Source organism: Triturus cristatus, chromosome 6, assembly GCF_964204655.1.
Source record: "Triturus cristatus chromosome 6, aTriCri1.1, whole genome shotgun sequence".
NCBI lineage: Eukaryota > Metazoa > Chordata > Amphibia > Caudata > Salamandridae > Triturus > Triturus cristatus.
Genome location: NC_140589.1, coordinates 895,073,118 through 895,100,575, shown reverse-complemented (window position 1 = coordinate 895,100,575; position 27,458 = coordinate 895,073,118). Strand labels below are relative to the sequence as shown.

At 48.2% G+C, this 27,458-nt stretch overlaps 1 protein-coding gene across 2 annotated transcripts in view; it reads left to right on the top strand.

Annotated features, from left to right (window-relative positions):
• SCAF8 (SR-related CTD associated factor 8) overlaps positions 1–27,458 on the top strand; it is a 1,763,249-nt gene that overhangs the window by 682,936 nt on the left and 1,052,855 nt on the right. For both annotated transcript variants that reach the window (XR_014963046.1, XM_085611536.1), the window contains exon 16: positions 14,568–14,724. Coding sequence is in view for 1 of the 2 variants with exons in the window: in XM_085611536.1 (XP_085467662.1) it covers positions 14,568–14,724 (157 nt within the window). In the remaining variant the exon portion in view is untranslated. The remainder of the gene's footprint in view (positions 1–14,567; positions 14,725–27,458) is intronic.

Sequence of the window (27,458 nt, the reverse complement as noted above, 5' to 3'; positions counted from 1 at the left end):
GATCTATTCGCCACCGAAGAGAACGCGCAATGTCAGCAGTTCTGCGCGTTGGAATTTCCAAGGCGGCACTCGCTCGGCGCCGCTTTTCGTCACGAGTGGAGTTGCGGTCTGTTGTACGCCTTTCCGCCTATACCACTTCTGCCCAGAGTGCTGAAGAAGATCAGGCACGACCGGGCCCAAGTCATCTTGGTGGCCCCGGATTGGGCACGAAGGTACTGGTATCCCGAGCTACTCAGTATGTTGACCGATCCTCCGATACGTCTGCCCCTTCGGGAGGATCTTCTGTCGCAGCAGCAGGGGACGGTCCTCCACCCGAACCTGTCCAGCCTCCACCTCCATGCGTGGAGATTGAGCGGCGGCAGTTGATGCCATTTGACTTGCCTCCTGAAGTCTGTGATGTCATTCTGGCAGCCAGGCGTCCCTCCACAAAGACGGTATACGCCTGCCGGTGGAACAAATTTGTGGCATGGTGCACAGCAAAGGCTGTGGATCCCCTTTCCGCCCCTCTTTCTGAGGTTCTCCTCTTTCTTCTTTCTTTGGCCCGGCAGGGCTCTGCCCTGGGCACCTTGAAGGGTTATCTTGCTGCCCTCTCTGCCTTCTTACGGCTTCCTGAACAGCCTTCTCTTTTCAAGTCCCCTGTGGTTCAACGCTTTCTTAAAGGCATTACTCATACGTTCCCTCTTGTTCCTTTCGTAATGCCTCAGTGGGACTTGAATCTTGTCCTCACATTTCTGATGTGCGCTCCCTTTGAGCCTCCTCACAATTGTCCTCTTCATCTTCTGACGCTTAAGACTGCTTTCCTGGTAGCCATCACCTCGGCTAGACGGGTGAGTGAGCTCCAGGCTCTATCGTCCAAGCCTCCTTTTCTCTCTGTTCATTCGGACAAGGTTGTCCTTCGGCCTCGTCCTTCTTTTCTACCGAAAGTGGTGACTCCCTTTCATCTTGGGCAGTCTGTCACCTTGCCCACCTTCTTTCCGCCTCCGCATCCTTCCAAAGAGGAAGAGAGGCTCCACCGTCTGGACCCAAAGCGTGCGCTCTCTTTTTATTTGGACCGCACAAAACAGTTCCGGGTGGACAACCAACTTTTCGTTGGACACGTGGGTGCTAAGAAGGGAAAAGCTGTGCACAAACGGACCATCTCCCGGTGGGTCGTTTTGTGCATCAAAATCTGTTACTCCTTGTCGAAAAAGGACCCTCCTGTTGGGCTGCGCACCCATTCCACTCGGGCTACCGCGTCTACTACTGCTTTGGGACGGGGAGTCCCGTTGCAGGACATCTGTCAGGCGGCTACGTGGGCTTCGCTACACACGTTTGCCAGGCATTATTGCCTAGACAGCCAAGTCCGGAGGGATGGCTTCTTTGGCCGTTCTGTCCTCCAGGACTTTCTGGTGTGATCTTGGTTCGCAGACCCACCATCGGGGATGGTATTGCTTGGGTATCTATTCTAAGGTGAGGAATCTAACTAACGTGTTTCTTTCAGATGAACAAGTTACTTACCTTCGGTAACGATGTATCTGTAAGAAATATTAGTTAGTTAGATTCCTCACCGACCCACCCATCCTCCCCGTTCTGCGAACTGACATCTAGGGTTAAGGCTATCCCTTTCAGGGCCCTAGAATTTTTTGGCACCAGTGTCGGTATCTTGCATGGCTCTGCGTTCCTGGCGCGGAAGGCTATGTACAAGAACTGACGTCAGCGCGCGAGGGCGGCGTCTAAGTACTCCGTCATTCCGGTGCCCGACGACGGACGCGGAGCCGCAGACGACGCCTAGCGACGCGCAAGGGGTATTGCTGACGAAAAATCTTCCGGATCCAGTCTGACGCCTGGGGATATTCTAAGGTGAGGAATCTAACTAACTAATGTTTCTTACAGATACATCGTTACCGAAGGTAAGTAACTTGTTCTCCTGCCTCTCTCCTGTGGGAGGGGGGGGCAGTAGCCTAGTCCTGATTGGGCAGGGCTTCCCATCTTCAAGATGGCGAGAGCCCGGAGATGTGCTTCACTTCGCCTCCCCCACCTGAGGGGTGGGGTTGGCAGGCTGGCACATCCCCTGTCCTTATTTGGGGTTTCCGGCCAAGCTTCCTGCCAGAGTGGGGGGGTGCAGTGGCCTGGGGAAGCTCACAGAGGCGGCATGCCTTTGAAGCTTCCCCCTGCCCATCCTTTCGGAGGAGATCGAATACTTTCTTACCTGTCGGTGTAGTTTTGCAGCTTGAAGATCTTTCTGTATTCACTAAGCTGTGCATTATTCCGCGATCTGGTGGTTGGGTCCGGATTCGTAGTCTTAGTTTTTTTTTTTGTTTTTTTTTAGCCCAGGTGGGCGTCGACGTCCCACCATTTGGTGCACCTCTCGTGACGTCGTCGTGCTTCCTGCGGAAGTCCCACCTTTGGGGCGCCATCTTCGGGTTTGTTTTTTTCCTCTCGTTTTTTTTTTTTTTTTTAACCCTAGGCGAATGATTAACTTATATGTCCACTTTTCTGTAGTATTTCATTCCTTTTGTACTTCTCTGTTTGTTTTTCCCCCTCTTCCTCCAGCCTCATCTTCCTGGCGGAGGTGGGTGGGTTCGCTAGTGAATCCAGAAAGATCTTCAAGCTGCAAAACTACACCGACAGGTAAGAAACTATTCGTTTTGCAGCGTGAATCTTTCTGGATTCACTATGCTGTGCATAGACTTTGTAGCGGTTTGTTATCTTTGTGGCGGCTGGGTGGTAGATGAGCGTTTGTCGTTGAATATGTGTTGAAGCACCTTCTGTCCTACTTGTGCTTCCTTGTTCATCTGTATGTCCACGCAGTAGTGCTTGGTGAACGTGTGCACCGAAGCCCATGTTGCCGCCAGGCATATGTCCTGAATGGGCGTGTTTGCCAGAAAGGCAATGGTTGCCCCTTTCTTCCTTATGGAGTGAGCTTGAGGCCCCTCCGTTAGCTCCTGTCCTGCCTGATTGTGGCAAAACTGTATAGTTAGTGCAATCCATCTAGCAATGGTGCCCTTTGTCACTGGTCTCCCCATGAAGCTTGATGCAAAGGACACAAAGAGCTGCTGAGTTTTTCTGTGCTCCTTGGTCCTCTCAATGTAGTGCATCACCGCTCTCCTAGCGTCTAGAGTGTGTAGAGCCTTTTCTGCGTTCGAAGTTGGGTTTTGAAAGAAACTCTGTATCTGAATACTCTGGTTCAAATGGAATGCCGAATTGACCTTAGGCATGAAGTGTGGGTCCGTTCTCAGGACAACCCTGTCCTTGTGTATCTGTATGTAGGGCTCTTGTAGCGTTAGTGCTTGCAGTTCGCTCACCCTGCTTAGCGAGGTTATGGCTACCAGAAATGCCGTTTTCATAGTCAACATTTGCATTGATGCCTTGTGTACTGGTTCAAATGGTGCTTTCATCAGCTCCGTCAGGACCACGTTAAGGTTCCATGCCGCCGGCGGCAACCTTTTAGGTGGCGCGATTCGTTTCGCTCCTTCCATGAATCTCTTTACTACCTGCGACGTAAAGAAACTTCCACCCTTCTCCCCTCTTGTGTAGGCTACTATCGCCGCTAGGTGTACCCTTAGGGAGGTGGAGCATAGGTTACTTTTCAGAAGGTGCGTGAGGTATCTCAGCACTGTTGAGTCCTTTGTCATTTTATTCTGCAGGCCTTTTTTGCCTCACCATATTGTAAATCTTTTCCATTTTGGACTATAGCATTTGCGTGTAGTTGGTCTCCTTGCCTCTCGCAGCACTCGCATAGTGCTTGCAGGCAATCTAAGGTCCGCAAACTCTAACTCTTCAGGAGCCATGCCGCCAGGCTGAGGCTTTCTGGCTCTGGATGGAGAACCTCTCCGTGCTGCATGAAGAGCAGGTCCTTTCTTCTTGTGAATCTGTGGGGATTCCCTTGAGCCATTTCTAGAATTTGGGAGAACCAAGTCTGCCTTGCCCACTGTGGTGCCACCAGGATCAGTGTCATGTTGCTGGTTCTGCATTTCTCGAGCACCCTGTGTAACAGTGGTATCGGCGGAAAAGCGTAGGCAAATGTCCTTGAACAGCTTATCCATAGGGCATTCCCTTGGGATTGCTGATCTGGTTGCCTGGACGGGAAGCTTCGGCATTTTGCATTCTGGCGTGTCGCAAATAGGTCTATTGTGGGAGTTCCCCATTTCCGGAAAAGCTTCTGCGTTTCGTGCCCATTGAGCTCCCACTCGTGCGAAGCCGAGGTCTGCCTGCTTAGCCAGTCTGCCTCCACATTGTCCTTCCCTGGTAGGTGAATCGCTAGCAGGTCTATCTTGAGAGGTATGGCCCATCTCCAAATCTCCTGTGCCAGAGTGGAAAGGGGGAACGACTGTGTCCCACCCTGTTTGTTGATATAAAACATGGTTGTGGTGTTGTCCGTTTGAATCAACTTTCTCTGGTTTTACAGGTGCTTCTGGAATGCCTTCAGGGCTAGCAGGACAGTCTTCAATTCCAGGTAATTGATATGTCTGACCGCATCTGCCGGAGCCCACAGACCCCTCACTCTGAGTTGGTCCATGTGTGCTCCCCATCCCCTTTGAGATGCGTCCGTGGTGATGGTCACAGTTGGGCTTGGTGGTGCCAGGCTTTTCCCTGTAGTTATGTTGTCCCTGTTCCACCAAGTTATCTCTTCCTGCACTGCGTGCGTAACAACCACTAGATCTTCCCAACTTCCGCTTGCCTGTGACCATTGCTGTTGTAGCCATTCTTGGAATGGTCTCATGTGAAGTCGTACATTTGGGACCAGGTGGATACATGACGCCATCATCCCCATGATCTTGCTCACTGTTCTCACTGTCAGAACTCGCCCCTTATGTTAGAGGCTCGTCTCTCTCAGTAGGGCTTCTGCTCTCCTGTCGCTGGGCACGACCGTCTTGTTTATGGTGTTGATTGTTGCTCCCAGGAAAATCTTCACCTGTTCCGGCTTCATTGATGACTTCCCCCAGTGTATGGAGAACCCCAGGTTCGTCAGTGTCTTTGTCACCTGTGCTGCGTGTTTCTCGCACTTTTCGTGGGTGTTTGCTTTGATCAGCCAGTCGTCTAGGTAAGGGTACACATGAATCCCCTTCCTTCGTAGGTATGCTGCGACTGCCGACAGGCATTTCGTGAATACCCTTGGTGCTGATTTTAGCCCGAAGGCCAGGGTCGTGAATTGGTAATGGTCCTGGTTGATGCTGAATCTTAAGTCTTTTGTGCCTTCTGTTTATTGGGATGTGCAGGTAGGCATCCTTGAGGTCCATGGTGGACATGAAGTCTCCGTCCCTTATTTGGGGCAGCACCTCCTGTAGTGATGTCATTTTGAACTTTTGTGTTCTGATGTATTTGTTTAGGTATCGCAGATCCAGGATGGGTCTGAGATTTCCGTCTACTTTTGGTACCACGAAGTAGTTAGAGTAGACCCCTTTGTTCCTTTCCTTGTAAGGCACTGGCTCGATGGCTCTCTTTTCGAGCAGCTTCAGTGTTTCCTCTCTGAGTTGAGCAAGCTCCTGACCTGAGCGTTGCCTTCGTTTTGGTTTTCTGTTTGGAGGCGTCCCCTCCAAGTCCACGCAGTAACCGTGTTGTATGACGTTCAGTATCCACTTGTCCGTGGTTATACGTTGCCATTCCTGTAGGTAGAGGCCCAGCCTTCCGCCTATGGGTGTTGGATGTTCGTAGGCGATTGGGTCTCTTCCCCCCCTTGTTGTTTTTGCATTGCGGCTCACCCCTGGGGGTATGTTGGGGGTGAGCGTCCCCATGCGTGCCGAGTCACTTCGATGAGGGTTGGTCACTCCCTCGTCTCCTTTGGCCACGTCCGTTTCCCCTCCCGCGAAAGGACTGGCCCCTTGGCTGGTACTGCCAGTTTTGTATTTGCTGACCTTGCTGGCCGTGACTTTCACCCTGCTGTCCCTGCTGGAACGTCTGGTGTGATGTTCCCTGCTGGTTACCCCCTCTACCGTAGGGTCTTCTAGTTGGAGTGCCTCTTCTCATCCCCCTGAACTGTAGGGCCCCCATGGACCTTGACGTCTCGTTCTCTTTCTTCAGCTGGGTGAGTTTTTCGTCCACTGTCGCCCCGAACAGTGTTTCCCCGTTGAGAGGGGGTGCTTAATATGTTGCTCTGCACCTCCTGTTTGAATCCAGAGATTCTCAGCCAGGCCTGTCTTCGTTCGGTGATCCCTATGGCCATTAGTCTGCTGGAAGTTTCCGCCTCGTCCAATGCAGTTTTAATGCATGAATTGGCTATGTTTTTACCTTCTTCTACAAGGTGGGATGCTCTTTGGCGGTACTCTTCAGGGAGGTGTTTGACTAACTCCCCCATCTCGTCCCAGTGTTGGTACTGGTGTCGATTGAGAAGCGCATTGGAGTTCGCCATGCGCCAGTGCATCGCTGCGTTCCTTTCGACCTTCCTTCCAGTGAGGTCCATTCTCCTGCTTTCCTTATCGGGGGGTGGCCCCGAGGTCGCTGGCACGTTGGCCCTTCTCCTGGCCGTGGAAGCGATGATGGAGTCGGCAGTGACCGCTCCCTTGATGTAAGGCGGGTCCAGGGAGGAGTGCTTGTATTTCTTCTCCGTCCTGGGCGTGATGGACCGGCATGTTGCTGGCTCCTTAAAGGCTTCCTTCCCCTGGTTCATTACGCTTTGGAGCATGGGAAGGAACTGGCTCCTCGTCTGAATGGGGAGCAGGGTCTCGAGAAGGAAATCAGCTTTCGGCTTCTCCTCGTCCAGTTTTACCCCAAAGGCTGCTGCAGCACTCCTGACGACCATATTATACACCCCGATGTCGTCTGGCGGCGAAGGCCTCGAAGGATACGTGTCCACGGGCTCTTCGGGATTTTCGGCGTCGATATCTTGCCAATCCAGTTCGTGAGTGGTTGATGGCGCCGAGCCGTAGAACGACTGCTGGTCGGCCTCCTCGTCTTCGCCTTCATAGTAGGTGCCTTCTTCCTCCTCCTCAGGATCTCTCGGCAGCCCTTCGGCGTAGAATTCGTCCTGCTCCTCGATCTCGACGACGTCCGTCGACGGAGTCGTTGGAATTCTGAATTGTTTCAATTTGGCGTCTAACCCCTTCTTCCTCTGAAGGATGCTCTCCATCTCCGCTTCGAGCCTTCTCTTCTTCTTCTCCATTTCGGAGATGCTTTCGACATCGACCGCGGCTCTTTTCGACGGAGCTTGCGTCGACGCTGGCTTGTCTTTCTGCGTCGAACGCCCCGCTTCGTGGGCTGCTTTCGACGAACTCAGCCCTTCGGCGTCCTTCGGCACCAGGGAGTCCTTCTCGCAGGATCCTCTCGGCCTTTTGTCCATGGATCCACCCTTGGTCGTCGACATTTTCGGTGCCGGTGCTCCTTTTGAGGACTTTGACTCAGATTTTCGAGAGTCTGTCTCGGGTTTTCGAGGCCCTTTCGGGGGTTTTGAACTCGACGATTCTCTTAACTCATCAGGCGTTTTCGTATCGGTCTCTGCGACCGTGAAGACGTCGGGTCCTCATCGTCGGTGGAGAGGCCCAGATCGTAAAGCGACGGGGCCTTACCCTTGCCTTCCATGCTGAAGTTAGCTCTTCTCTGGCGTTCTCTCACTCGGAGCGTCTTCGGTGCGAAAGCTGAACAGGCGTTGCAGTCCTTGCTCGGGTGGTCGATCGGTAGGCAAAGGTTGCAGGCCGGATGCTGGTCCTTCTGCGCAAACTTGTGGTGGCAGTTAGGGCAGAATTTGAATGGTGTCTTGTCCATTGCGCTCAGAGCCTCTGAGTGCGCATCCTCGAAGGGCGTCAAAGAAAATTCCTGGGAATTCTTCCTTCTTCGCGTCCCGGATGTAATTTATTCCTCTCTGTTATCTCAGCTGTTTTTTCTCGACGAAACTCGCGTTTTCTCCTTCTTCCTTCGATTGAAATCCTGGAGCTTCTCGATGACGATCCAGACCCAACGGCGGAAAAAAGAATCTGAAGATGGCGCCCCAAAGGTGGGACTTCCGCAGGAAGCACGACAACGTCCCGAGAGGTGCACCAAATGGTGGGACGTTGACGCCCACCTGGGCTACAAAAAAAAAAAAAGAAAGACTACGAATCCGGACCCAACCACCAGATCGCGGAATAATGCACAACATAGTGAATCCAGAAAGATTCACGCTGCAAAACTAGCACCTCACCCAGGATGTGCATTGTTGCAGGCCCAGGAGAGCAGCAACATTCTGCTGTGTGGCAGCCTAGGCAGCCTCTCCGACCAGACGTGGATTGTAGGTTAGGTTTCAAGGGGCATCTCTAAGATGCCCTCTGGGGTGCTAGGTAGATTAAATCCCACACTGGCATCAGTGTGGGTTTAATGTGCTGAGAAGTTTGATACCAAACTTCTCGGTCTTCTGTGTTGCCATTATGGTGCTGTGGAGTTCGTGTTTGACGAGCTCTCAGCACCATGTACTCTTAAATGGCAGCACTGCACTTACAGTGCCCAGGAATGGACCTGGGTACTGTAGGGGCACAGGGCTCCTGCGCCCACACCACTGGCATAGGGCACCCAGCTAGAGGGGTGGCCGATGTATGCCAGGGCAGTGTAGGTGGTGGGCATGCCTCACAGGGATGTGTGCCATGTCGACTCTTTGTTTTGTCTTGTACCCAGACACTCAGCCTGCAAGGGCAGTGTGTGTGTGTTAGGGTACAGGGCCTCTTAGGGTGGCACAGTGAGTGCTGCAGCCCTTAGAGGCCTTCCCTGGTCACAAGGCCCTGGGTACCTACGGTACCATTTACCAGGGGCTGACATGTGACCGGGGTTTGCCAATTTGGGTTTTAGGTTTTTAGGGAAGGAACATAGGCCCTGGGCACCTGAATGACAGGAGTCCAGGGCACACTCAGTCAAAGTACATTCAGCAATTCCGCAAAAAGTGGGGGCATACCATGCAAGAAAGATGGCACTTTCTCACAGGTGGGAGCTGACATAACACACATGTTATGGAGTTGCACCCGGACACAGTCTGAGACACATGCGAGTAACTGACACACGCAGGTGCGTTATATGCGTATATTCCATCTTCCCGTGCTAGCAAATAAATGTTTGTCATGATTTGCGCAGGCTAACGCGACACAGTTGGGAGGAAGGGGGCACTGCACTAACAGGGCAGCATCACCCGAATGTATGTAGTGGGGCGGAGGGGGACTGCAGGAGGGTCAAGGTTTATTTTTTGCTTTTTGTAATACGTGTTAGATTCAAAAGAAATCTGCCATAAGTTGAAGTTGGCTCTATCAGTACCTACAAGCATTGCACTGTGTATGTTACCTAATGCGAACAACAACTAATGGTAACGCAAATACATGTTATTAACTTTGTAGTCGATCTTACGGCAACTTAGACACCAGTCACAGCAACTAAGGCGACATTTCCTTATGTCCAGTATTCCGCTGATGTTCTATTGAACTGTTGACATGATCTTATCTGTATTTGTAATCAATGGGCCACCATGTATGCAACAATAGATAAAAGTGCACAAACTTAATAAAAGAGATTTAAAAAAAAAAAAAAAGACGACTACCGCTGCTGGATGAGAGGCAGCGAAGGACAAAATCATTCCTTCGGAGGCAGAATCCAACACACCAAAGAAGAGGATCTCCCCGGCTTCAGACACCGAAATGGCCCTCGAGGTGGAGAAGAAAAGACTTCTGGACGCAAAAATGGTAGCAAAAATGGTAGCAGTCCTTGAACGAAAGAAGGAGTTCGACGAGGCGCTAAAGGAATTCAGAATTCTTGCGAAACTCTCTGTAACTGCCGAGACCGATGAACAAGAGGATACCCTCGTAGCTCCGTCACGCCTGGAACCTCACGAGTAGGACTTCTAGGGGGAACTCAACATTCCAGAAGAGGAGGAAGCACAGGAACATTTGAGTAAGAGTGGAATGACCTTAACACAGTAAGCCCTGAAGAAGAATTCTGTAGCTATCCCTCGAATGCTTCGCCAGCAGACCGCACAGCCTTCTACAACAGCCTCATCAAGAGAGCAGCAGATACCTTTGGGGTCCCCTTAGAAGAGGAGAAAGGAGACTCATGTTTCCTCCTAGATACATTAGCACCATCCATGAAAGGTACACAATACCGTCCAATGCTGCCGAATATTCTGGGCCAGGGCATGGAGGGTTTTAAGGTGCCTGCCTCAGCAAAAGGAGTAAACCCAAGGGTGGAGAAAAAATATAAACCCTCCACAAAGAATCCTAAATCCATTAAATTGAACACAGTGGCTGACTCCCATCATTGTTACCACAGCAAGAAGGCAAAGCAACACTCAGTCCTCCGCTGGCGCACCTAAAGAGAGGGAAAGTAAGCGAATTGACATGGTGGGGTGAAAGGTGGAGAAGAAGGCAGAAATGCAATGGAGCACTATGAACTCTAATGCCCTCCTCAATAGGTATGGCCACCAAACGTGGGACGACATTGTGGAACTAATGAACGAGTTCCCAGAGGATGATAAAAAGAGAACTAAATCCTTTATACAGGATGGAAAAACATAGCTAACACCTGCCTGAAATCAGCTCTTAACGCAGCTGATACAGCCAACAGACAAATGCGCGCAGGCACAACACTAAGAAGGCACGCATGGCGAGAGAATTTCAGGCTTCAAATAGGAAGTAAAAACTTCCCTAATCAATAAACCCTTCACAGGAGACGCACAGCCTGGAAGTGAGGTAGATGAATCCCTACAACAAATAAAAAAGGACAATGAGATGGCTAAGGCTATGGGGCCCTGCACCAGAGAAGCACCTTGAAAAGAGGAGGATTTAACCTCAGAACACCCTCAGAAAAGGGGGTTTTCTCAACAGGCCAAGAACAACATCACCAACCACATGGCAACAGACAGCATTTGAACCAGCAGTCCGGATACCATTCCTGGCAGCAGCAACCAAAGCAGTCATTTGTGGCAGAGGAAGAGCCAAGGGACAACCCTCAAGAGAAGGAGAAGCAAACTCCAAGTGATTTGCCCACAAAGGAGGACCCCCTAACAACACCAGTGGGCGGCAGAATAGCGCATTACCCACTTCAATTGGAAAACATGGCTACAGATAGTTGGATTTTAAATGTAGTACTCCACAGCTATTGTTAGAACTAGCAATGAAACCTCCACCAAGGAAGAAGATGTTCTAAAGAAATAAAACTCTTGCAGTTAATGGGGGAAATAAAGAAACTCCTGAAATAACAAACAATACAGAAGGTACCAACAAGGGAACACATCAAGGGAAACTATTCGCCTTATTTCTTGGTGCCAAGGCAAGATCTTACGCTAAGATCTATCTTAGATTTAAGATTCATAAAAGCAGCATTTCAAGATAACGCTACAGGAAGTAATCCCACAACTACAAAAAGGGGACTTCATGGCAACAATAGACCTAAGGAACGTCTATCTGCACATCCCCATGAACGAAGCTCACGAGGTACCTCAGGTTCATCTACGAGAACACTCGCTACCAATTCATGGTCTTGCCTTTTAGAATAGATCAGCACCATGAGTTTTTACAAATTGCCTAGCAGCGGTAGCGGCTCCTTAATAAGGAGAGGAATCCAGGTCTCCCTATTTAGACGACTGGCAGGTGAAGGCAAGTTCAATGCAAAGATGTTACACACACGTTCATCAAGTGATCACAACACTGCAAGGTTTGGAATTTTCCATAAACCACAAGAAATCCTCAACAAAACATGAACCAGAAAAAACCATTTAGGTGCAAGATTATACTCCAAAATTGCACGGGCATATTCAACCCAAAGGAGGATACAAGCTATGAAACAGCAAACTCGCCTCTACCAGATGGGACAGTCTATAACAGTGAGGACACACAAGAAACTCATGGGCATGATAGCATCATGCATTTACCCATGGACGTCTACACACGCGCCCTGTACAAGAATGGCTGTGCAACAGTTGGTCACAAACCACAGGGAGGATCTAGTGACAAAAAAGGTTCAGATGGAATTATAATGGTGGCATCTAAGAACATAACACTAGGCAGACCTTTCAAATCGCCAACTCCCTCAGTGACTACCACAAGGGATGCGTCCACAAGGGTTGGGGAGCATATTCAGAAAACCTGAGGGTACTGGGTCAATGAAACGGTACAGACTCCATAAAACATATCTACTTCCTAGAGATGAAGACTGTATTCCTGGGACTAATGGCATTCCAAGCCCACATAGGAGTTAAGATGGCATTGATCCAGATGCACAATTCCATGACAATGTTTTACATCAACAAACTGGGAGGTACAAAATCTTTTACCCTAAGCAAGCTAGCTCCGGGAATATGGCAATGGGTAAATTCAAGGAGAATCAACCTGCAGACAATTCACCTGCCAGGAAAGGACAACACAGAAGTGGATCAGCTCAGCAGGCAGAACAGTAGCTCATACGAATGGGTGATAAAGGAGCCTACAAAGGGTCTTCAACCTCTGGGGGACTGCAGTAATAGACCTATTCACAACAGTGGAGAACAAGAAATGCCAATATTTCTCCTCCAGGTTTCAACACCACCTTTCAAAAGGGAATGCCCTGTCGCTAAACTGGTCAGGGACATTTATTTGCGTACGCTTTTCCTCAAGTTCCTCTACTACAAAGAGACCTAACTGTTACAGCCCCTCAATGGGCAAGGCAAACCTGGTACTCAAGCATACTTCAACTGTCCAAGGGACAGTTGGTGAAGATCAAGGCAGAGAATGACCTTCTCACAATGTAGAGGGGTCATATATTTCACCCGGAACCACCTACACCCAGACTGGCTCCTTAGTAAATAGAATTAGTACACTTAAACTTACCGTAAAGAATAATGGAAATAGTAGAGGCGGCAACAAAAAAAAAAAAAACTACAAGACAATGTTACGCAGCTAAGTGAAAACAGTACATCGTATGGTGTACGGAGAACAATACCCTAATAATCTAAATTTATTATCCACACAGGAAACAGTGCTCCTATATCTTACGCACTTGCTAGACAGCAATATCAACTACTCAGTCCTCAAGGTACACTTGACAGCGATCGTAGGTTAGACCAGGACAGATTCATGTTTTTTCACATCACCAGTCATCAAAAGAATCCTAGAAGGTTTCAAGAGAATTGCACTCCCAAGGAAGGCTCCAGCCCCGATGTAGTGCTTAAACACAGTTCGAACACAGCTGATGACAGAACCATTCGAACCCATTAATAAAACAGAACTCCGATACATCATGATAAAGACTGCCTTCTTAATAGCTATAACGTCTCTGCGGAGAGCAATTAACTTCATGCATTAATTATTGAGGAACAATACATGCAAATCCACAAGGACAAGGTTATCTCAAAGACCATCCTTCAATTCCTACCCAAGATAGTAAGCAAATTCCACATAAATCAAAGCATTCAGTTAGCAATTTTCTTCAAAAATCCGCAAACGGGACTAGAAAGATGTCTTCATACCCTGGATGGAAGAAGTGCTTTACTATACTATCTACAGGAGACAAGACAATTCTGTAAGGGGAATCATTTGTTCGTCTCTCACACAAGTCCAACAAAGAAGCACCTGTGACAAAGAGGACAATTGCACGTTGGATTGTAGAAGAAATTCAGGTATGCTATTCCTCAGCAGGAAAAACCCTAAACTCCCAATAGACACTACAAGTGCAGCGGGCATCTCCACACACCTTCACCAAATATTACTGCATGTAAATACAGATGACAAAGGAAGCTCAGGTTGGATAAAAAGGTACTTCAACACCTGTTTGCAAGGTCTTCCTCACCTTACTACAACCACCCCAAAGAGGGGGAAACTGCTATATAATCTAATGCACAGCATATGAATCCAGAAAAGCATTCATGCTGGAAAAAAAAATGGTTACTTACCTGTAGGAGTAGTTTTGCATCTTGAAGAGTTTTCTGGATATCCATGCTCCCCACCCACCTCCCCTCAGAGGAGGAATGAAACGGGTGGAAGAAAATCACGTAAATGGGAAACAGAATAAAGAAAAGAAAATTGAAAACCTATTCTATTTTACCAAGGAAGTAGGAAGGAAAAGGGAAAAAAAGAATCCTAAGATTGCTACCACGCACAGGAATTTCTGGGGCGCCATCTGACGTTACACATGAGATGGACCTAGCACCAAATGGTGGTCGACACCCCACAGAGAAAAAAATAAAAGGAAAAAGACAGTTATGGACCCAACCACTAGATGGCGGAATAATGCACTGCATGTGAATCCAGAAAACTCTTCAAGCTGCAAAACTACTGCTACTGGCAAGTAACCATTTCGTTTCTTGGTGCTGAAGGTTAGTAACTTGTTTGTCTCGCCACATTTAATTGTTCCACATACTTAAAACAAATATTGGCAGGCATGTTCGCGTACAGAGGATAAGTACATTGTCGCATCCATTTTGAATGTATCCCCAACAAAGATTTTCAGCCGATACCGGACACCTGTTCTCAGCTATTTAAATGCCTTCAAGTCTCATCCTCTTGCTATCTTTTAAGTTATTTAATGTGTTGCCAGACCCAATGTATGAAATGTCCTATAATTGTGCAAGTAGGGTTGGTCTGTCCTGCTGTAGTAGCAGAACTCAAGACTTTAAGTGTGTGAGAGTATGTACACTTGTAGTGCACCTGTTTGACCAGCATTTCTTTTCCTAGATTGCTTGGGCTTTGAACAAAGGTGTGAAAATGTCATACAAGCAATTCTGGGATGCTGAATTGGGTGTTACCTACATACCTTGGGAGAAGGTGAAGTTGGATGACTTAAAAAGCTTCGCTGAAGGGGGCATGATTGATCAAGAGACTATAAATCCTGGTAAGAGGTTTTAATGGACTTTTACATTTCCTTACAACTCTTTGACCCCCAATGTGCAAGTCTGTGGTCTTTCTGTTTATGTACATTTTCCTCATTTGATATTGTATAATTTTTAACACCAAAAAGCTTTTAGTAGTAAACTTGGCAGCCTTCCCACTCTACCTCATTTGGATTGACCTTGACTTGATCTGAAAACAACTTCCTAAAACCAGAATTTGAGAGCAGCACAAACAAAATGTCTCATTGAAAAAAACCATTAATTTTTTTCTTGAAAATTCTGTAAACTACACACGCCTCCATTTGCCAAGATAGTTCACCCGCTGGTGGTATTTTTCCATAACCAGAAACCATGCTAGCAGTTACCAGTTCAACTAATCTTGCCTCCTAATTAGGGGTGGGCGGAATTTGCGTAATTGCGTTACGCAAATCTCCGCGAAACGGTAAAAAATCTCCGCGAACACGCAGAAATTCCGCGAACACGCGGAATTGCTTGTTCGCGATACTTATTTCCTGTTCGCGATCGCTGTTTGCGTGCTCGGGGTGAAATATCTCGCGAACACTCATATTGAGAACGCGAACAAGCAAAAAATTTAGCGAAGTCGCGGATCGCAGATTTTTGGGCAATTTCGCGTTCTCCGCGGAACGCGAAATTACCCAAATTCCGCGAACGGAACGGAATTTACCGCCCACGCCTACTCCTAATCCTCCTCGACCAATCATCAGCCTTCGATACAGTCAATCATAAGTCTCCTGGAATTACTTGAACACAGAATGTGTTTATCAGGGGCTGTCCTCAACCCCTTTGCTGCTAGGCCTCCTCCCCCCCCATATATGTGCTAAGCCTTTTATTTGGCTATTTGGAGTAGTTCGCGCTTAGGCCCCTGTTGACCACATGAGGTATCCATGCCAAATTTGCTTCTTTTTCTTCCAACATCATGGGGATTTTAAAGATACCCAGAGTTGGTGGATTCCCCTGGAGGGGACTCAAATTACAGCTACATTTTTTTTTTTTTTTTGAAAAATGGGAAAAAAGTGCTGCAAATAAAAGCGTCCGGTTGCGTTAGGGGGCCAACGCAAGCCATACCTCGCTGTACTCCCTCGGGTGTCTAGTTTTCAGAAATGTGTGGGTTTGGTAGGCTTCCCACGATGGCCGCCGAGCCCGGGGCCAAAAACCCAGGTGACACCCCCCTGCAAAACCAGGTTGTTTTGTGATGGGTAATTTTGTTGATGTCTCCGCAATACGATTTGGGCCCTTGCCTGTCGTGGGTACTTGACCCATGCACGCGACTGAGGTACCATTTTTATCGGGAGACCTGCGGGAACACTGGGTGGTAGGAAATTTGTAGATCCACGCAGATTCCTTAACTTTTCATCATAGAAATGTGAGGAAACTGTGTGTTTAAAGCATATGAGCTTCGGAGTTCATACTGTAGCATAGATCGCCATCTGGTGTTGGGCTCGGATGCTTGCAACTTGTTGTTGTCCTGGAAGAAGTCTTTTGTAGTCATGAGATAGGTAACCCCTCCCTTGGACGATAGTGTGCATGGGCATCGACTCCATTCTCAGATTGTTTTTTTTCGCCATCGGGTTCGGATGTAACTTCTGCGTTCCGGTTCGGCACCATATTCTCCAAACCTTTTCGACGCGCAACCCATCATAAACTCGACGGTATTGTTCTTGATCACGTGCTCTTCGTGCTCCTCGAATGTTTTGATTCCGGTCTCTGACGCGGGCCGCTGGGCCTATCGATGCTGTTCGGGCCTACGGCTCAAGGAAAGGACTCCATTTAAAAAATGCCCCCAGTGTGGAGCTAAATTCCCACACAGTGACCACCACATGGTCTGTAACCTGTGTCTCTCGCCTGAGCACGACGAGACTAATTGTCAGGCCTGCGCCTCCTTTCGATCCAAAAAGACTATTCGTGATCGCTGGGCCTGACGACTCATCATGGCACAACATGCAGCTCCGGCACTGGTGGACATCTTCGATGAAGGCCCGATGTCCCAGAGGAGGATACTGAGGATCTCAAAATCGGTTCCGAAGCAGACGACTCTGACTCAGACGACCACATCACTCCAGGTCAACAAGTGAGTACAACTGCCCCTACCCCAACCCCCCTAAAAAGAAAGAAGGCCCTGGTCAAGACTTCGCCTGCTGACCCCAGTCGCGACCGAAAACGAGATTCAGAAGCCCCGTCCCAGGACCCAGCTCCGAAGATAAAGGACAAGCCTTTCAGCTGCCCTGGACCGAGCAAGCCGCATATTACTGTCCCGCAGGCACCACCGGGACCGAAGACGGGAGCACAGCCTACTCCCAAAAAGACGTCAGCACCGACCCCCCTCTGCGCTGAAAGAAAAGACATCCGGTCCGAAACCGACACATTAGGAACCAAAAAAGATTTCCGCCTCCACATCGAAGCCGAAGGAACCAAAACCACCTCCCAAGGCTCCGGAGCAGAAATCCAAACCTCGCTCGGACCCGAAAAAATCGGCGCCGAAGCCATCTACCGAAGAGGAAGAAACTTTTGGACCGGATCCTATCAATCCGAAACAAAAAACTCTCCACATAGACCCCAAACCAGGACATGTGGCTGCTGTTGCACACGAGGAAATTGGACACCCCAGGCCTGCAGTGCCTGTAAAGAGGAAAGACTGTGCTACTTCACCTTTCCGACACTCTTCTCCTGTTCTTCCTACTAAGCCCGTCTCTCCTCCACATTCTCCTATACTTCCACCAAACTCACCACTACCACAGGATGATGGTGATTTAGGGGATGGGGAGGCAACAAAGACCCCTTTACTAACCCTGATAATGACACAGATGTACCACTAGACGATTGGGACGATTATGATGACCCAGTAGATCCTCCAGACCTCCCTGATCCCCATGCATACCCAACAAAGCCATCTCGCCCAGATGACAATTTTGGTTTTAGCTAGCTTGTAAATAGGGCTGCTCAGTACCATGGTGTTCCAATGCATTCAGACCCTGCAGAGGTCCAATGTTAAAAGGGGTCATAAAACATGCCCCCGACATATTCAAGGACCCTGTTAGGACTAGAATTCTCAATCCCAGAATTGACAAAAAATATAAACCCGCTCCCAATGATCCCACCTACATCAAAGGTCAACTCCCTTTAGATTCCCTAGTGGTAACTAACGCTTGAAAACGTGCCAATTCTCAGACCTCCGGCGATGCGCCACCTCCAGACAAGAAGTCTAAATTATTAGATGCTTCTGGCAAACAAGTTGCTGCCCAAGCAGCTAATCACTGGCGGATCGCCAACACACAGGCGTTACTTGCTAGGTACGATAGGGCTCACTATGACCAACTTGAAACCCTATTGCAATATTTACCTGATCAATATAAGGCCAATGATTTTATTCAAGAGGGGAAATTAATGTTCGAGGCATATGAGCTGCAGATTACACACTATGCATAGATCGTCATCTGGTGTTGGGTCCGGATGTTTGCACTTGTTTTTGTCCTGGAAAGTCTTTGGAAGTCACGAGGTAGGTGACAACTCCCCTTTAGGATCATAGTGCGCATGGGCATCGGCTCCATCTTCAGATTGTGTTTTTTTCCGCCATCGGGTTTGGATGTGTTTCTCGCGCTCCAGTTAGGAACCGTTACCGATTCCTGTTTCGATGCGCAATCCTTCACCCTTTCGACTGTATTGTCTTGATCGCGAACCCTAATCGGCACGCATCTCTACAAGTCCTCAATTCCGGTCGTCGAAGGAGGCCTTCGGGCTGACCTGAGCCTTGGCATCTGGCTCATGGAAAAGACGCCTTTCAAAAAGTGTCCTCGATGTGGGTCGAAGTTTCCCCACACCGATCTGCATGAGGTGTGTAACCTCTGCCTCTCTCCCAAAGACCACTAGACATGCCTGCACCAGCTCCACCCCCTAAAAAGAGGGATATATCCACATCACCTATTGAGATCCCTTGTCCACCTCCTCCACCACCTCCCCAACCTTTTTTTCCTACGCCATCCCCTACACCAGTAGACGATGACACAGGAGACGGTGACAACGACCTTCCACCAGATGACCCCAGTTCACCAGGTTCCATTGGCCCCTGGGATGTCTATAATACGCCTGATGTCCCTAATGTCCCACAAGAGGCCATCTACCCCTCTAGGCCTTCCCCACCAGAAGACACCATGGGTTTTAATCAGCTGATACACCGGGCTGCCCAGTACCAAGGGGTCGACCAGCATGCAGAACCGGTCGAATGGGCTTTTTTTAGTGAACAATTTCGACACCACCCAAAGGTCCACATCCACTTTACCCATGCTCAAAGGGGGTTATTAAACATGCAGATGAATTTAAGGACCCTGTCAGGGCTAGAGTCATCAATCCTTGAATTAAGAAAAAATACAAAGCTGCCCCTACAGACCCAGCTTACATTAAGGGCCTGGTTCCATTAGACTCCATGGTGGTCTCAAATGCTAGAAAAAGGGCTAATTTGCAGACATCAGGTGATGCAGCTCCGCCCGACAAAGAGTCTAAACTCCTTGACGCCTCTGGCAAAAGAACAGCGTCACAGGCAGCTAACATTTGGCGCATCGCAAACACTCGGGCCCTGTTAGCCAGATACAATAGGGCTATGATGAGTTAGTCACTACTCCAAAAGCTCCTGGACAAATACAAACATAAGGCCAACGGCCTAGTACAAGAGGGTAAAATTACCACCAACACCTCCATCCGGTGCTCTCTCGATGTGGCAGATACGGCATCCAGAGCAGTAAACACAAGGGTCCTTCTCCGCAGGCACGCATGGCTACGCATTTCCGGTTTTAAACCAGAGGTGCAAAGCTTTATCCTCAACCAACCATTCGACCAGCAACACCTTTTTGGCCCTAATGTCGATGGATCCCTTGAAGATGAAAAAGGACACAGATGCAGCCAAATCAATGGGAGCCTTGCAATCACAAGATCCCAGACGTTGTTTTTGTCGCTCATCCTCCAAGGGCAACTCCAGGGGATACTCGTCTGATACCCTATCCACCTCTTACAAGGCTCCCACCCAATCCACCTTCACCAGAGGTTATCAGAGAGGAGGATACAGAGGCAACAATAACAAGGGCAGAGGCAAGACTAACACCCGCTCTGCCTCCACCCCTGCCCAATGACTTTCCTCTGCTTCCCCCGGACCATTCCGCTACTGTCGGGGAAGACAACAACAGTTCCTACCTGTCTAGACCAACATCACCACAGACAGGTGGGTGCGACAAATAGTGCAATCAGGTAACTGTCTCGAACTTACCTCTACCCCCCAAACATTCCACTCAAACAGCGTCCAATGTCAGCAGAACATGTCACTACTGAAACAAGAGGTGATTTCCTTACTACAAAAAAGTGCAATAGAACTAGTTCTCCTGCATTGTAGGAAGGTGGATATCTGACTATGGTTACCCCCAACTTTTTGCCTAGTGTCTAGCTGGTTTTTCGACTTAGTTGGCCTGAGATACTGCCATTCAGGGTCTCAGGCTGTCTGCTCTCTCTTTAAAATGGACTCCATGTACCCTAGGTACATAACCAATTGGTAAGGATCACCTTATTGGACCCTGTACAGTGTACCCTAGGTACCCAGGGCATAGGTGTACCCTAGGCCTCCCAGGGGCTGCAGCATGTATTATGCCACCCCTGGTCTGGCCTTCCAATCAGACACAACTGGCTGATCACTCAGCTGGGGCAAGGTCGTGTAATCACCCCTTGCTTAGATGTAGTATGCCTATATCTACCCTTATATATAGACACATGTGTATCTATCAGTCACTCCTATGGCAGGCCTTAACAATCCTGGAGGCAGAGTGCTTGGTAACATGTGAAATGGTGCTCTAGCATGAGCTGAGCCTGTCTGCAGCTTTCGGAACCATGTCCTTATAGCTGTTCTATGATATAGCCTACCATATACTCTTAAAGTGCCTTATAATCTTAAACGGTTATGGTAACTATGGTTTGGCTTTATCAAAACATGTCGTGTAAGGTGTCTAACACTTTGGAATAATACCCCCATACCATTTCTGGTGATGAGGATATTATTCCTCCCTTCTAGAGGGAGAGACATGTTAAAATCCTACTTTGCTGTTTAACTCTAACCAAAGCCTCAGCATCACAAAATGGATGCTGCTGCCACAGACACGAGTCTGACCCCCTGCTGCTGGGAGTGATCCTGGCAAGGGAGGCTTGGACAATAGGTTTCCTGCTTGGGGAGGTGCTAGCACCTCCCCAGACAGCCTTTAGTGTATTGGGGCAGGGTGGGCTGAAAGGAATGAGACATGCCTGGGGCACACAAGGTGTTCCTTGCATAGTCCAGTTCAAACCGGCGCTGGGGCACTCCAGCCCCAGCTCTGGCGCGAAACTGGACAAAGGGAAGTGGGTGTAACCACCCCCTCCCAGGTCCCACCCATAAGGCGTGACCTAGCAGGTATCCCAGCCCCCCAGATTAGTATAAGAGTGGGAGTTGGGCCTCAAGACTTTAGATTATCCTGAACCTGCAAAACTGAACAGAAACTCTGGACCTTCGACATTCGACGAAAGAAGAAGACTGAAGAATCTCCCTTGTAGCCAAGGAGTGGCTACCCTGTGCAAACAGGCACCATCAAGAGACTACCCTTTGCTTTGCCCACGTTCTACGAGGAACCGACTGCAGAGCCTGACCAGAGCCTTGACTTCCAGACTTCTCCGACCCTGATCCACATCTACAGCCGAGCTGAGATCCGTGGAGGCGACGAGCGACGTGGGACCGGCTACCTGGAAAAAGTGGCTAGTAACTTAAAGCGCAGCTTCTGAGGTACCCTCGAAGTTGTGCACCGGGGATTGAGAAGCCCCAACCCCAAGCACCATCTGCACCGAAGATCAGCCCCCCACACTTCACGAGTCCTGCGTGGGGCCCTTCAGCATTTTCCTGCTTGCCGCGTCTGTCCGGTTGCTTGCCCGCTGGCTAGTGGCCTTTGTGACGACGCACCCTGAAATCTTCTGCGCTGGTTTGGCTCCTCCAGACTGGCTCCCGCTTCTCTGCAAAGAAGAAGCACCCCAGACCTTCCTGGTCTGCACCAGAAGCAAGTCCTCCGTTCTTCGTGGGTTCCGCTTGCCAAGGCTTGGTGAGTCCTAGTCCAACTTCGACGCCGCCGACAGCAAGAGCCTTCGTGGGACAGCTCGCCTCCTGGTCCTGGTCGTCCTCGACGCTTCCTGGTCCTCCTGGCTGCAGCGACAAGCTTCACCTTCACCTGCAATCTTCACGACATCGCCTGGTTCCTTCCTGGTTCCACGTGGTCACTGGCTAGTGACCTTGACTCTGTCCCTTCTGCTTGCAGGTTTCTTCTCTTCTTGATCCCAGCCTTGGGATCCACCGGACACTCTTCACTGACTGCCTGTCAGCATCTTTCTTCAGGCATCCATAGGAGTCGACGACGAAAACGACGCATCTTCACCCCTATGCACCCGCAGCCTGTGGGCTAGGTAACTTGGGTACTCCGGTGCTCATCAGGATAGTGACTATCCTAGTGTCTAGTTTTCAAGTCTCAACTTCCTAGCTACTCCGGAAGTGTCCTAAATCTACCGTTTTCTAAACTGTACTATTGCTATTGACTTTTACGCGTGAGTGTTTCCACTCTGCACACGAATCCCGTGGGCCTCCCACTTCCTAACTAACGCTAGTGTAGTGTAGCCCCAGCGATTCCCTAGGCATAGGCCTATTCTATTTCCGTGACAGTGGTTCTTATACCACTTACTTAGTATATGGTTTGCGTGGCCCCTAGGGCCTAACTGTATTACTTACCTGTGTGACTTAATGTATGCTTAAATAAGACTGTGTTGTACTTACCTCTAATCTCATAAAGAGTGCTGAGGGTTTGCTTAGAATAAATACACTTTATTTTATATATATATATATCTGTTGTGGTGTCCTTTCATTTGGTATTCAAGGGATTATATATGGTATCACAGCTGGCTTCACATGCCATTCAGAGTTTAGCCTAAGACTGCTCTTGTCCATGCTACCACTAGGATAGCTGGTCTATAAGGTTGACTTTACAACCAATCACCATAAGGGTATTTGGACTGATATAAGGTGTACACTAGAACTAGTGACATCATACATCAGGCCAACTTCTCACATGCATCAACAAAGCACAGGAGTTTACTCCCTGTATTTTCTCATACCAAAGAAAGACGGCTCTTTGAGACCTATTCTAGACCTCAGGCCACTAAACCTATACATACAATCAGACTACTTCCACATGGTCACACTTCAGCAAGTCCTCCCTCTACTTTCACAAGGCGACTTCCTAGCTACCTTAGATCTCAAGGACGCCTATTTCCATATTCCCATTCACGTAGCTCACAAAAAATATCTCAGGTTTGTAGTGGACGGGCAGCACTATCAATTCAAAGTACTCCCTTTCGGAGTCACAACAGCACCACGGATATTCACAAAGTGCCTAGCAGTAGTCGCAGCCCATCTAAGGAGACCACACATTCACGTCTTCCCATACCTCGACTACTGGCTTATAAAAGCCAGCTCGTTCAACCAGTGTGTTCATCACACTCACGCGACTATCCAATTACTCAACGACATGGGGTTCACAATAAACCACACCAAGTCTCATCTGCAACCCTCTCACACGCAACAGTACCTCGGCGCCACAATAGATGCCTCAAAAGCGCTAGCCTATCCCAGTCCAGCCAGGATAGCAAGCATTCTCGCTCTCCTACCCAAATTTCAGCTGCATCACTCTTCCAGCTCGGGTGTTCATGCAGCTCGGGTGTTCATGCAGCTCATAGGGATGATGGCCTCTTGCATATTCATAGTGCCTCACTCAAGACTCCAGATGTGTCCCATACAAGAGTGCTTAGCATGCCAATGGAACCAAGCTCAAGGTCAGCTAACAGATCTGGTGTTGATAGACGGTCACACTCATCGCTCTCTGCAGTGGTGGAACACCAAAAACCTTTCCAAAGGGCGACCGTTCCTAGAGCCAGTTCCTCAAATTGTTAGGACAGCGGACACATCGCTCTCCGGCTGTGGAGCTCACCTATTGCATCACACCATGCAAGGCAGGTGGACACCTCAACAAAAGTTATTCCACCTCAATCACCTGGAATTACTGGCCATATTCCTAGCCTTAAAAGCATTTCAAAAACAAATATCGGGCAAGACCGTCCTAGTCCGTACGGACAACACGACAGCCATGTACTACATACAGAAACAAGGCGGGACACACACTTTGCAGCTCTTTCAGATAGCACAGAACATATGGAGATGGGCTATACCTCAGAACATTTTTCTCCTAGCCCAACATGTCCCAGGAGTCCAAAACACCATAGACGATCTGTTGAGCCGTCAAACGCAACAGATTCACGAGTGGGAACTCCATCCACAAGTTCTTCAACCATTCTTTCAAATGTGGGGGCAACCACAGATAGACCTCTTTGCCACCCACGAAACCGCCAAATGCCCAAGCTTCGCTGCCAGATAACCACACCCGTTGTCCAAAGGCAATGCGAAATGGATGAACTGGTCAGGCAGATTTGCGTACGCCTTTCCGCCTCTCCCACTCATACCACTGGTGGTGCACAAACTACGGCAACACTCACTGACTCTCATTCAAGTTGCTCCAACTTGGGCTACACAACCGTGGTACACCACATTGCTGGAACTGTCAGTAGTTCCGCACCAAACATTACACCTCTCACCGCGCGTCTTTACCCAGAACCGTGGAGAGATCAGACACCCGGATCCAGCTCAGCTGAACCTTGCGATCTGGCTCCTGAAATCTTAGAATTCGGTTACCTTAACCTTCCTCCTGACTGTATGAACGTCATTAAGGAGGCTAGACGCACTACCACTAGATCCTGCTACGCAGCCAAGTGGAAACGATTTGTGATGTATTGTCATAACAATAACATCAATCCCCTAGATGTGTCTATCCAACACATCATAAGTTACCTACTACACCTACAAAGGTGCAACTTAGCCTATACGTCTATTAGGCTACACCTTGCTGCCATAGCGGTATATCTACAAAATAGGCAACATTTATTACTATTCAGGGTACCTGCCATCAAAGCCTTTATGGAAGGACTCAAAAGGATAATTCCTCCCAGAGTTCCACCCTCACCTGTGTGGAATTTAAATATGGTTCTCACAAGACTAATGGGACCTCCCTTTGAACCTCTACATAAATGTGAGCTGCAATTCTTAACATGGAAGGTTGCTTTCCTAGTGGCCATAACTTCTCTAAGAAGAGTTAGTGAGCTACAAGCACTAACTATTCAGGAACCATTCTTACAAATCCATCACAATAAGGTTGTTCTCCGAACTAATCTTAAATTCCTTCCTAAAGTCATTTCTCCCTTCCACTTTAATCAATCTGTCGAGTTCCCCGTATTCTTCTCGCAACCACACACAGTCGCAGAAAGAGTTCTTCAGACTTTAGATGTAAAAAGGGCATTGCTCTTTTACATTAAGAGAACACAACCTTTTCGGAAAACAAAACAACTTGTTGTTTCTTTCTCACCACCACACAAAGGCAATCCCATATCAAAGGCCGGGATAGCCAGATGGATTGTTAAATGCATACAAATTTTCTACCACAAAGAAAAACGTACTTTAACTGTTCCTTCTAGAGCCCACTCTTCAAGAAAAATAGGGGCTTCTACGGCATTTTTAGGGAACATTCAATAACATGACATCTGCAAAGCAGCTACATAGTCTACACCGCACACGTTCACAAAACACTATTGTGTAGATGTGCAATCAAAACAAGCTAGTGTGGGCCAAGCTGTACTCAAAACTCTATTTCAGACTACTGCAACAGATACTGGTGGCCGCCGCTAAGGAATGGGACTGCTATACAATCTATGCATAGTGTGTAATCTGCAGCTCGTATGCCTCGGACGGAATATGGTACTTACCAGTATTCATCTGTTTTTGGCATGTAGAGCTGCAGATCTACACACGCTCACCCGCCTCCCCGGCTTCCTTTATCTGTTCCAGTAGTATCTTATTTAGATACAGCATACAAGGGCATCTTCCTGTTTCTTACAAAGTGCCATCATTTCCCTGCTGGCGAAAAACAATCTGAAGATGGAGCCGATGCCCATGCGCACTATGATCCTAAGGAGGAGTCACCTACCTCGTGACTTCCAAAGACTTTCCAGGACAAAAACAAGTGCAGATATCCGTACCCAACACCAGATGGCGATCTATGCATATTGTGTAGATCTGCAGCTCTACATGCCAAGAACAGATGCATACTGGTAAGTAACATATTCCTTCCACGCTTAGCTGAGAAAACGGTTTGAGGTCACCATTATGAAGAAGTTGATCTGGGTAGTGAATACCTGCAGTTTGCCACACAGGCCAGGATAACATACGGCCATTAATACGGATACCCGAGTTATTCCAGAGGGGAACCTTGTTATGAATTCGCGGGTTGGAACCTAGTAACCTATGACTTTTCTTCCAGGATTTATGCACGGCAGATAAAATTGGATTGTTCTAGTTAAGGCGACTAGTACCACTACCATATAAAAGAGTAAGATCTGCTTCTGAGGAAAGAAGATGATGATCTATGTGAACCCATTGTGGGACATGTTTGATACCAGGTAATAGATATGAAAGTTGGGAAATGTGCTGTGGTAGAGAATAGTGTTCAATAGATGGAAGGCCAATTCCCCTGTATAATTGATGAGCCTTTAACTTTGTTATAGCAAGACGAGGTTTAGCGGTACCCCAAATAAATGTTTTAATCTGGGAATCTATTGATCGAAGTAAGGATAAGGGAATTTGAAGGGGAAGCATACGTAGAATGTAAATAAATCTCGGAAGGGTAACCATTTTAATAGCTTGGGTTCTACCCTATATACCCTATAGGGAAAGACCCAAGGCCTTCCATTTGTCGAAATCACGTTGCATGCGAGAAATTAAAGGGGTTAAATTATCTGCAACCATGTCTTCTAACCCTTTATTGACTAGGATACCTAAATATTTGAGACATGAGGACTGCCATTGAAAAGGGAATCCGTATATAGCTGCTTTTGTGGGTTCATTAGAAATGGGCAATGCTTCACTCTTATCCCAATTGATCTTGTAGCCTGAAAAAAAAGAGAAATCATTAATGATTTGAAGAAGATAAGGGAGCGATTGGGAAAGATGAGTGAGTAGGATATCAGCATATAGGTATATTTTAGAATGTCCAATTAGAAGGGGGACACCTGTAACCTCATCAGATTGACGAATGGTAGTAGCCAAAGGTTCCATAGCCAGAAGGAAAAGAAGGGGGGATAATGGACAGCCTTAGCGTGTCCCTCTTCTATTCGTAAATGCTTCAGATAGAAACCCACCACAATTCACCTGAGCAGAAGGTTTGTCGTACAATAAGCGTACCTTATCGATAAATTTCTTACCTAATCCAAATCTGTCCATGACCATGAAGAGATGGTCCCATTCAATGCGGGCAAATGCTTTTACTGCGTCAAGTGAGAGCTCTAATGCATCTTCTGTAAGATGTTTAGCAGACCCCATTGCATGGGCCAGAGTGCGTAAATGATTCCAAGAGGAACGCCCTGGGACAAAGCCTACTTGAGTATGATGTATCAAGGAAGGCAAGACTTTATGTAAGCGAGATGCAAGAATACTAGCTAAGATTTTAATATCAGAATTTAACAATGAAATGGGATGGTAGTTGCTGCATAACTGGGGATCTTTACCTGGTTTTGGAAA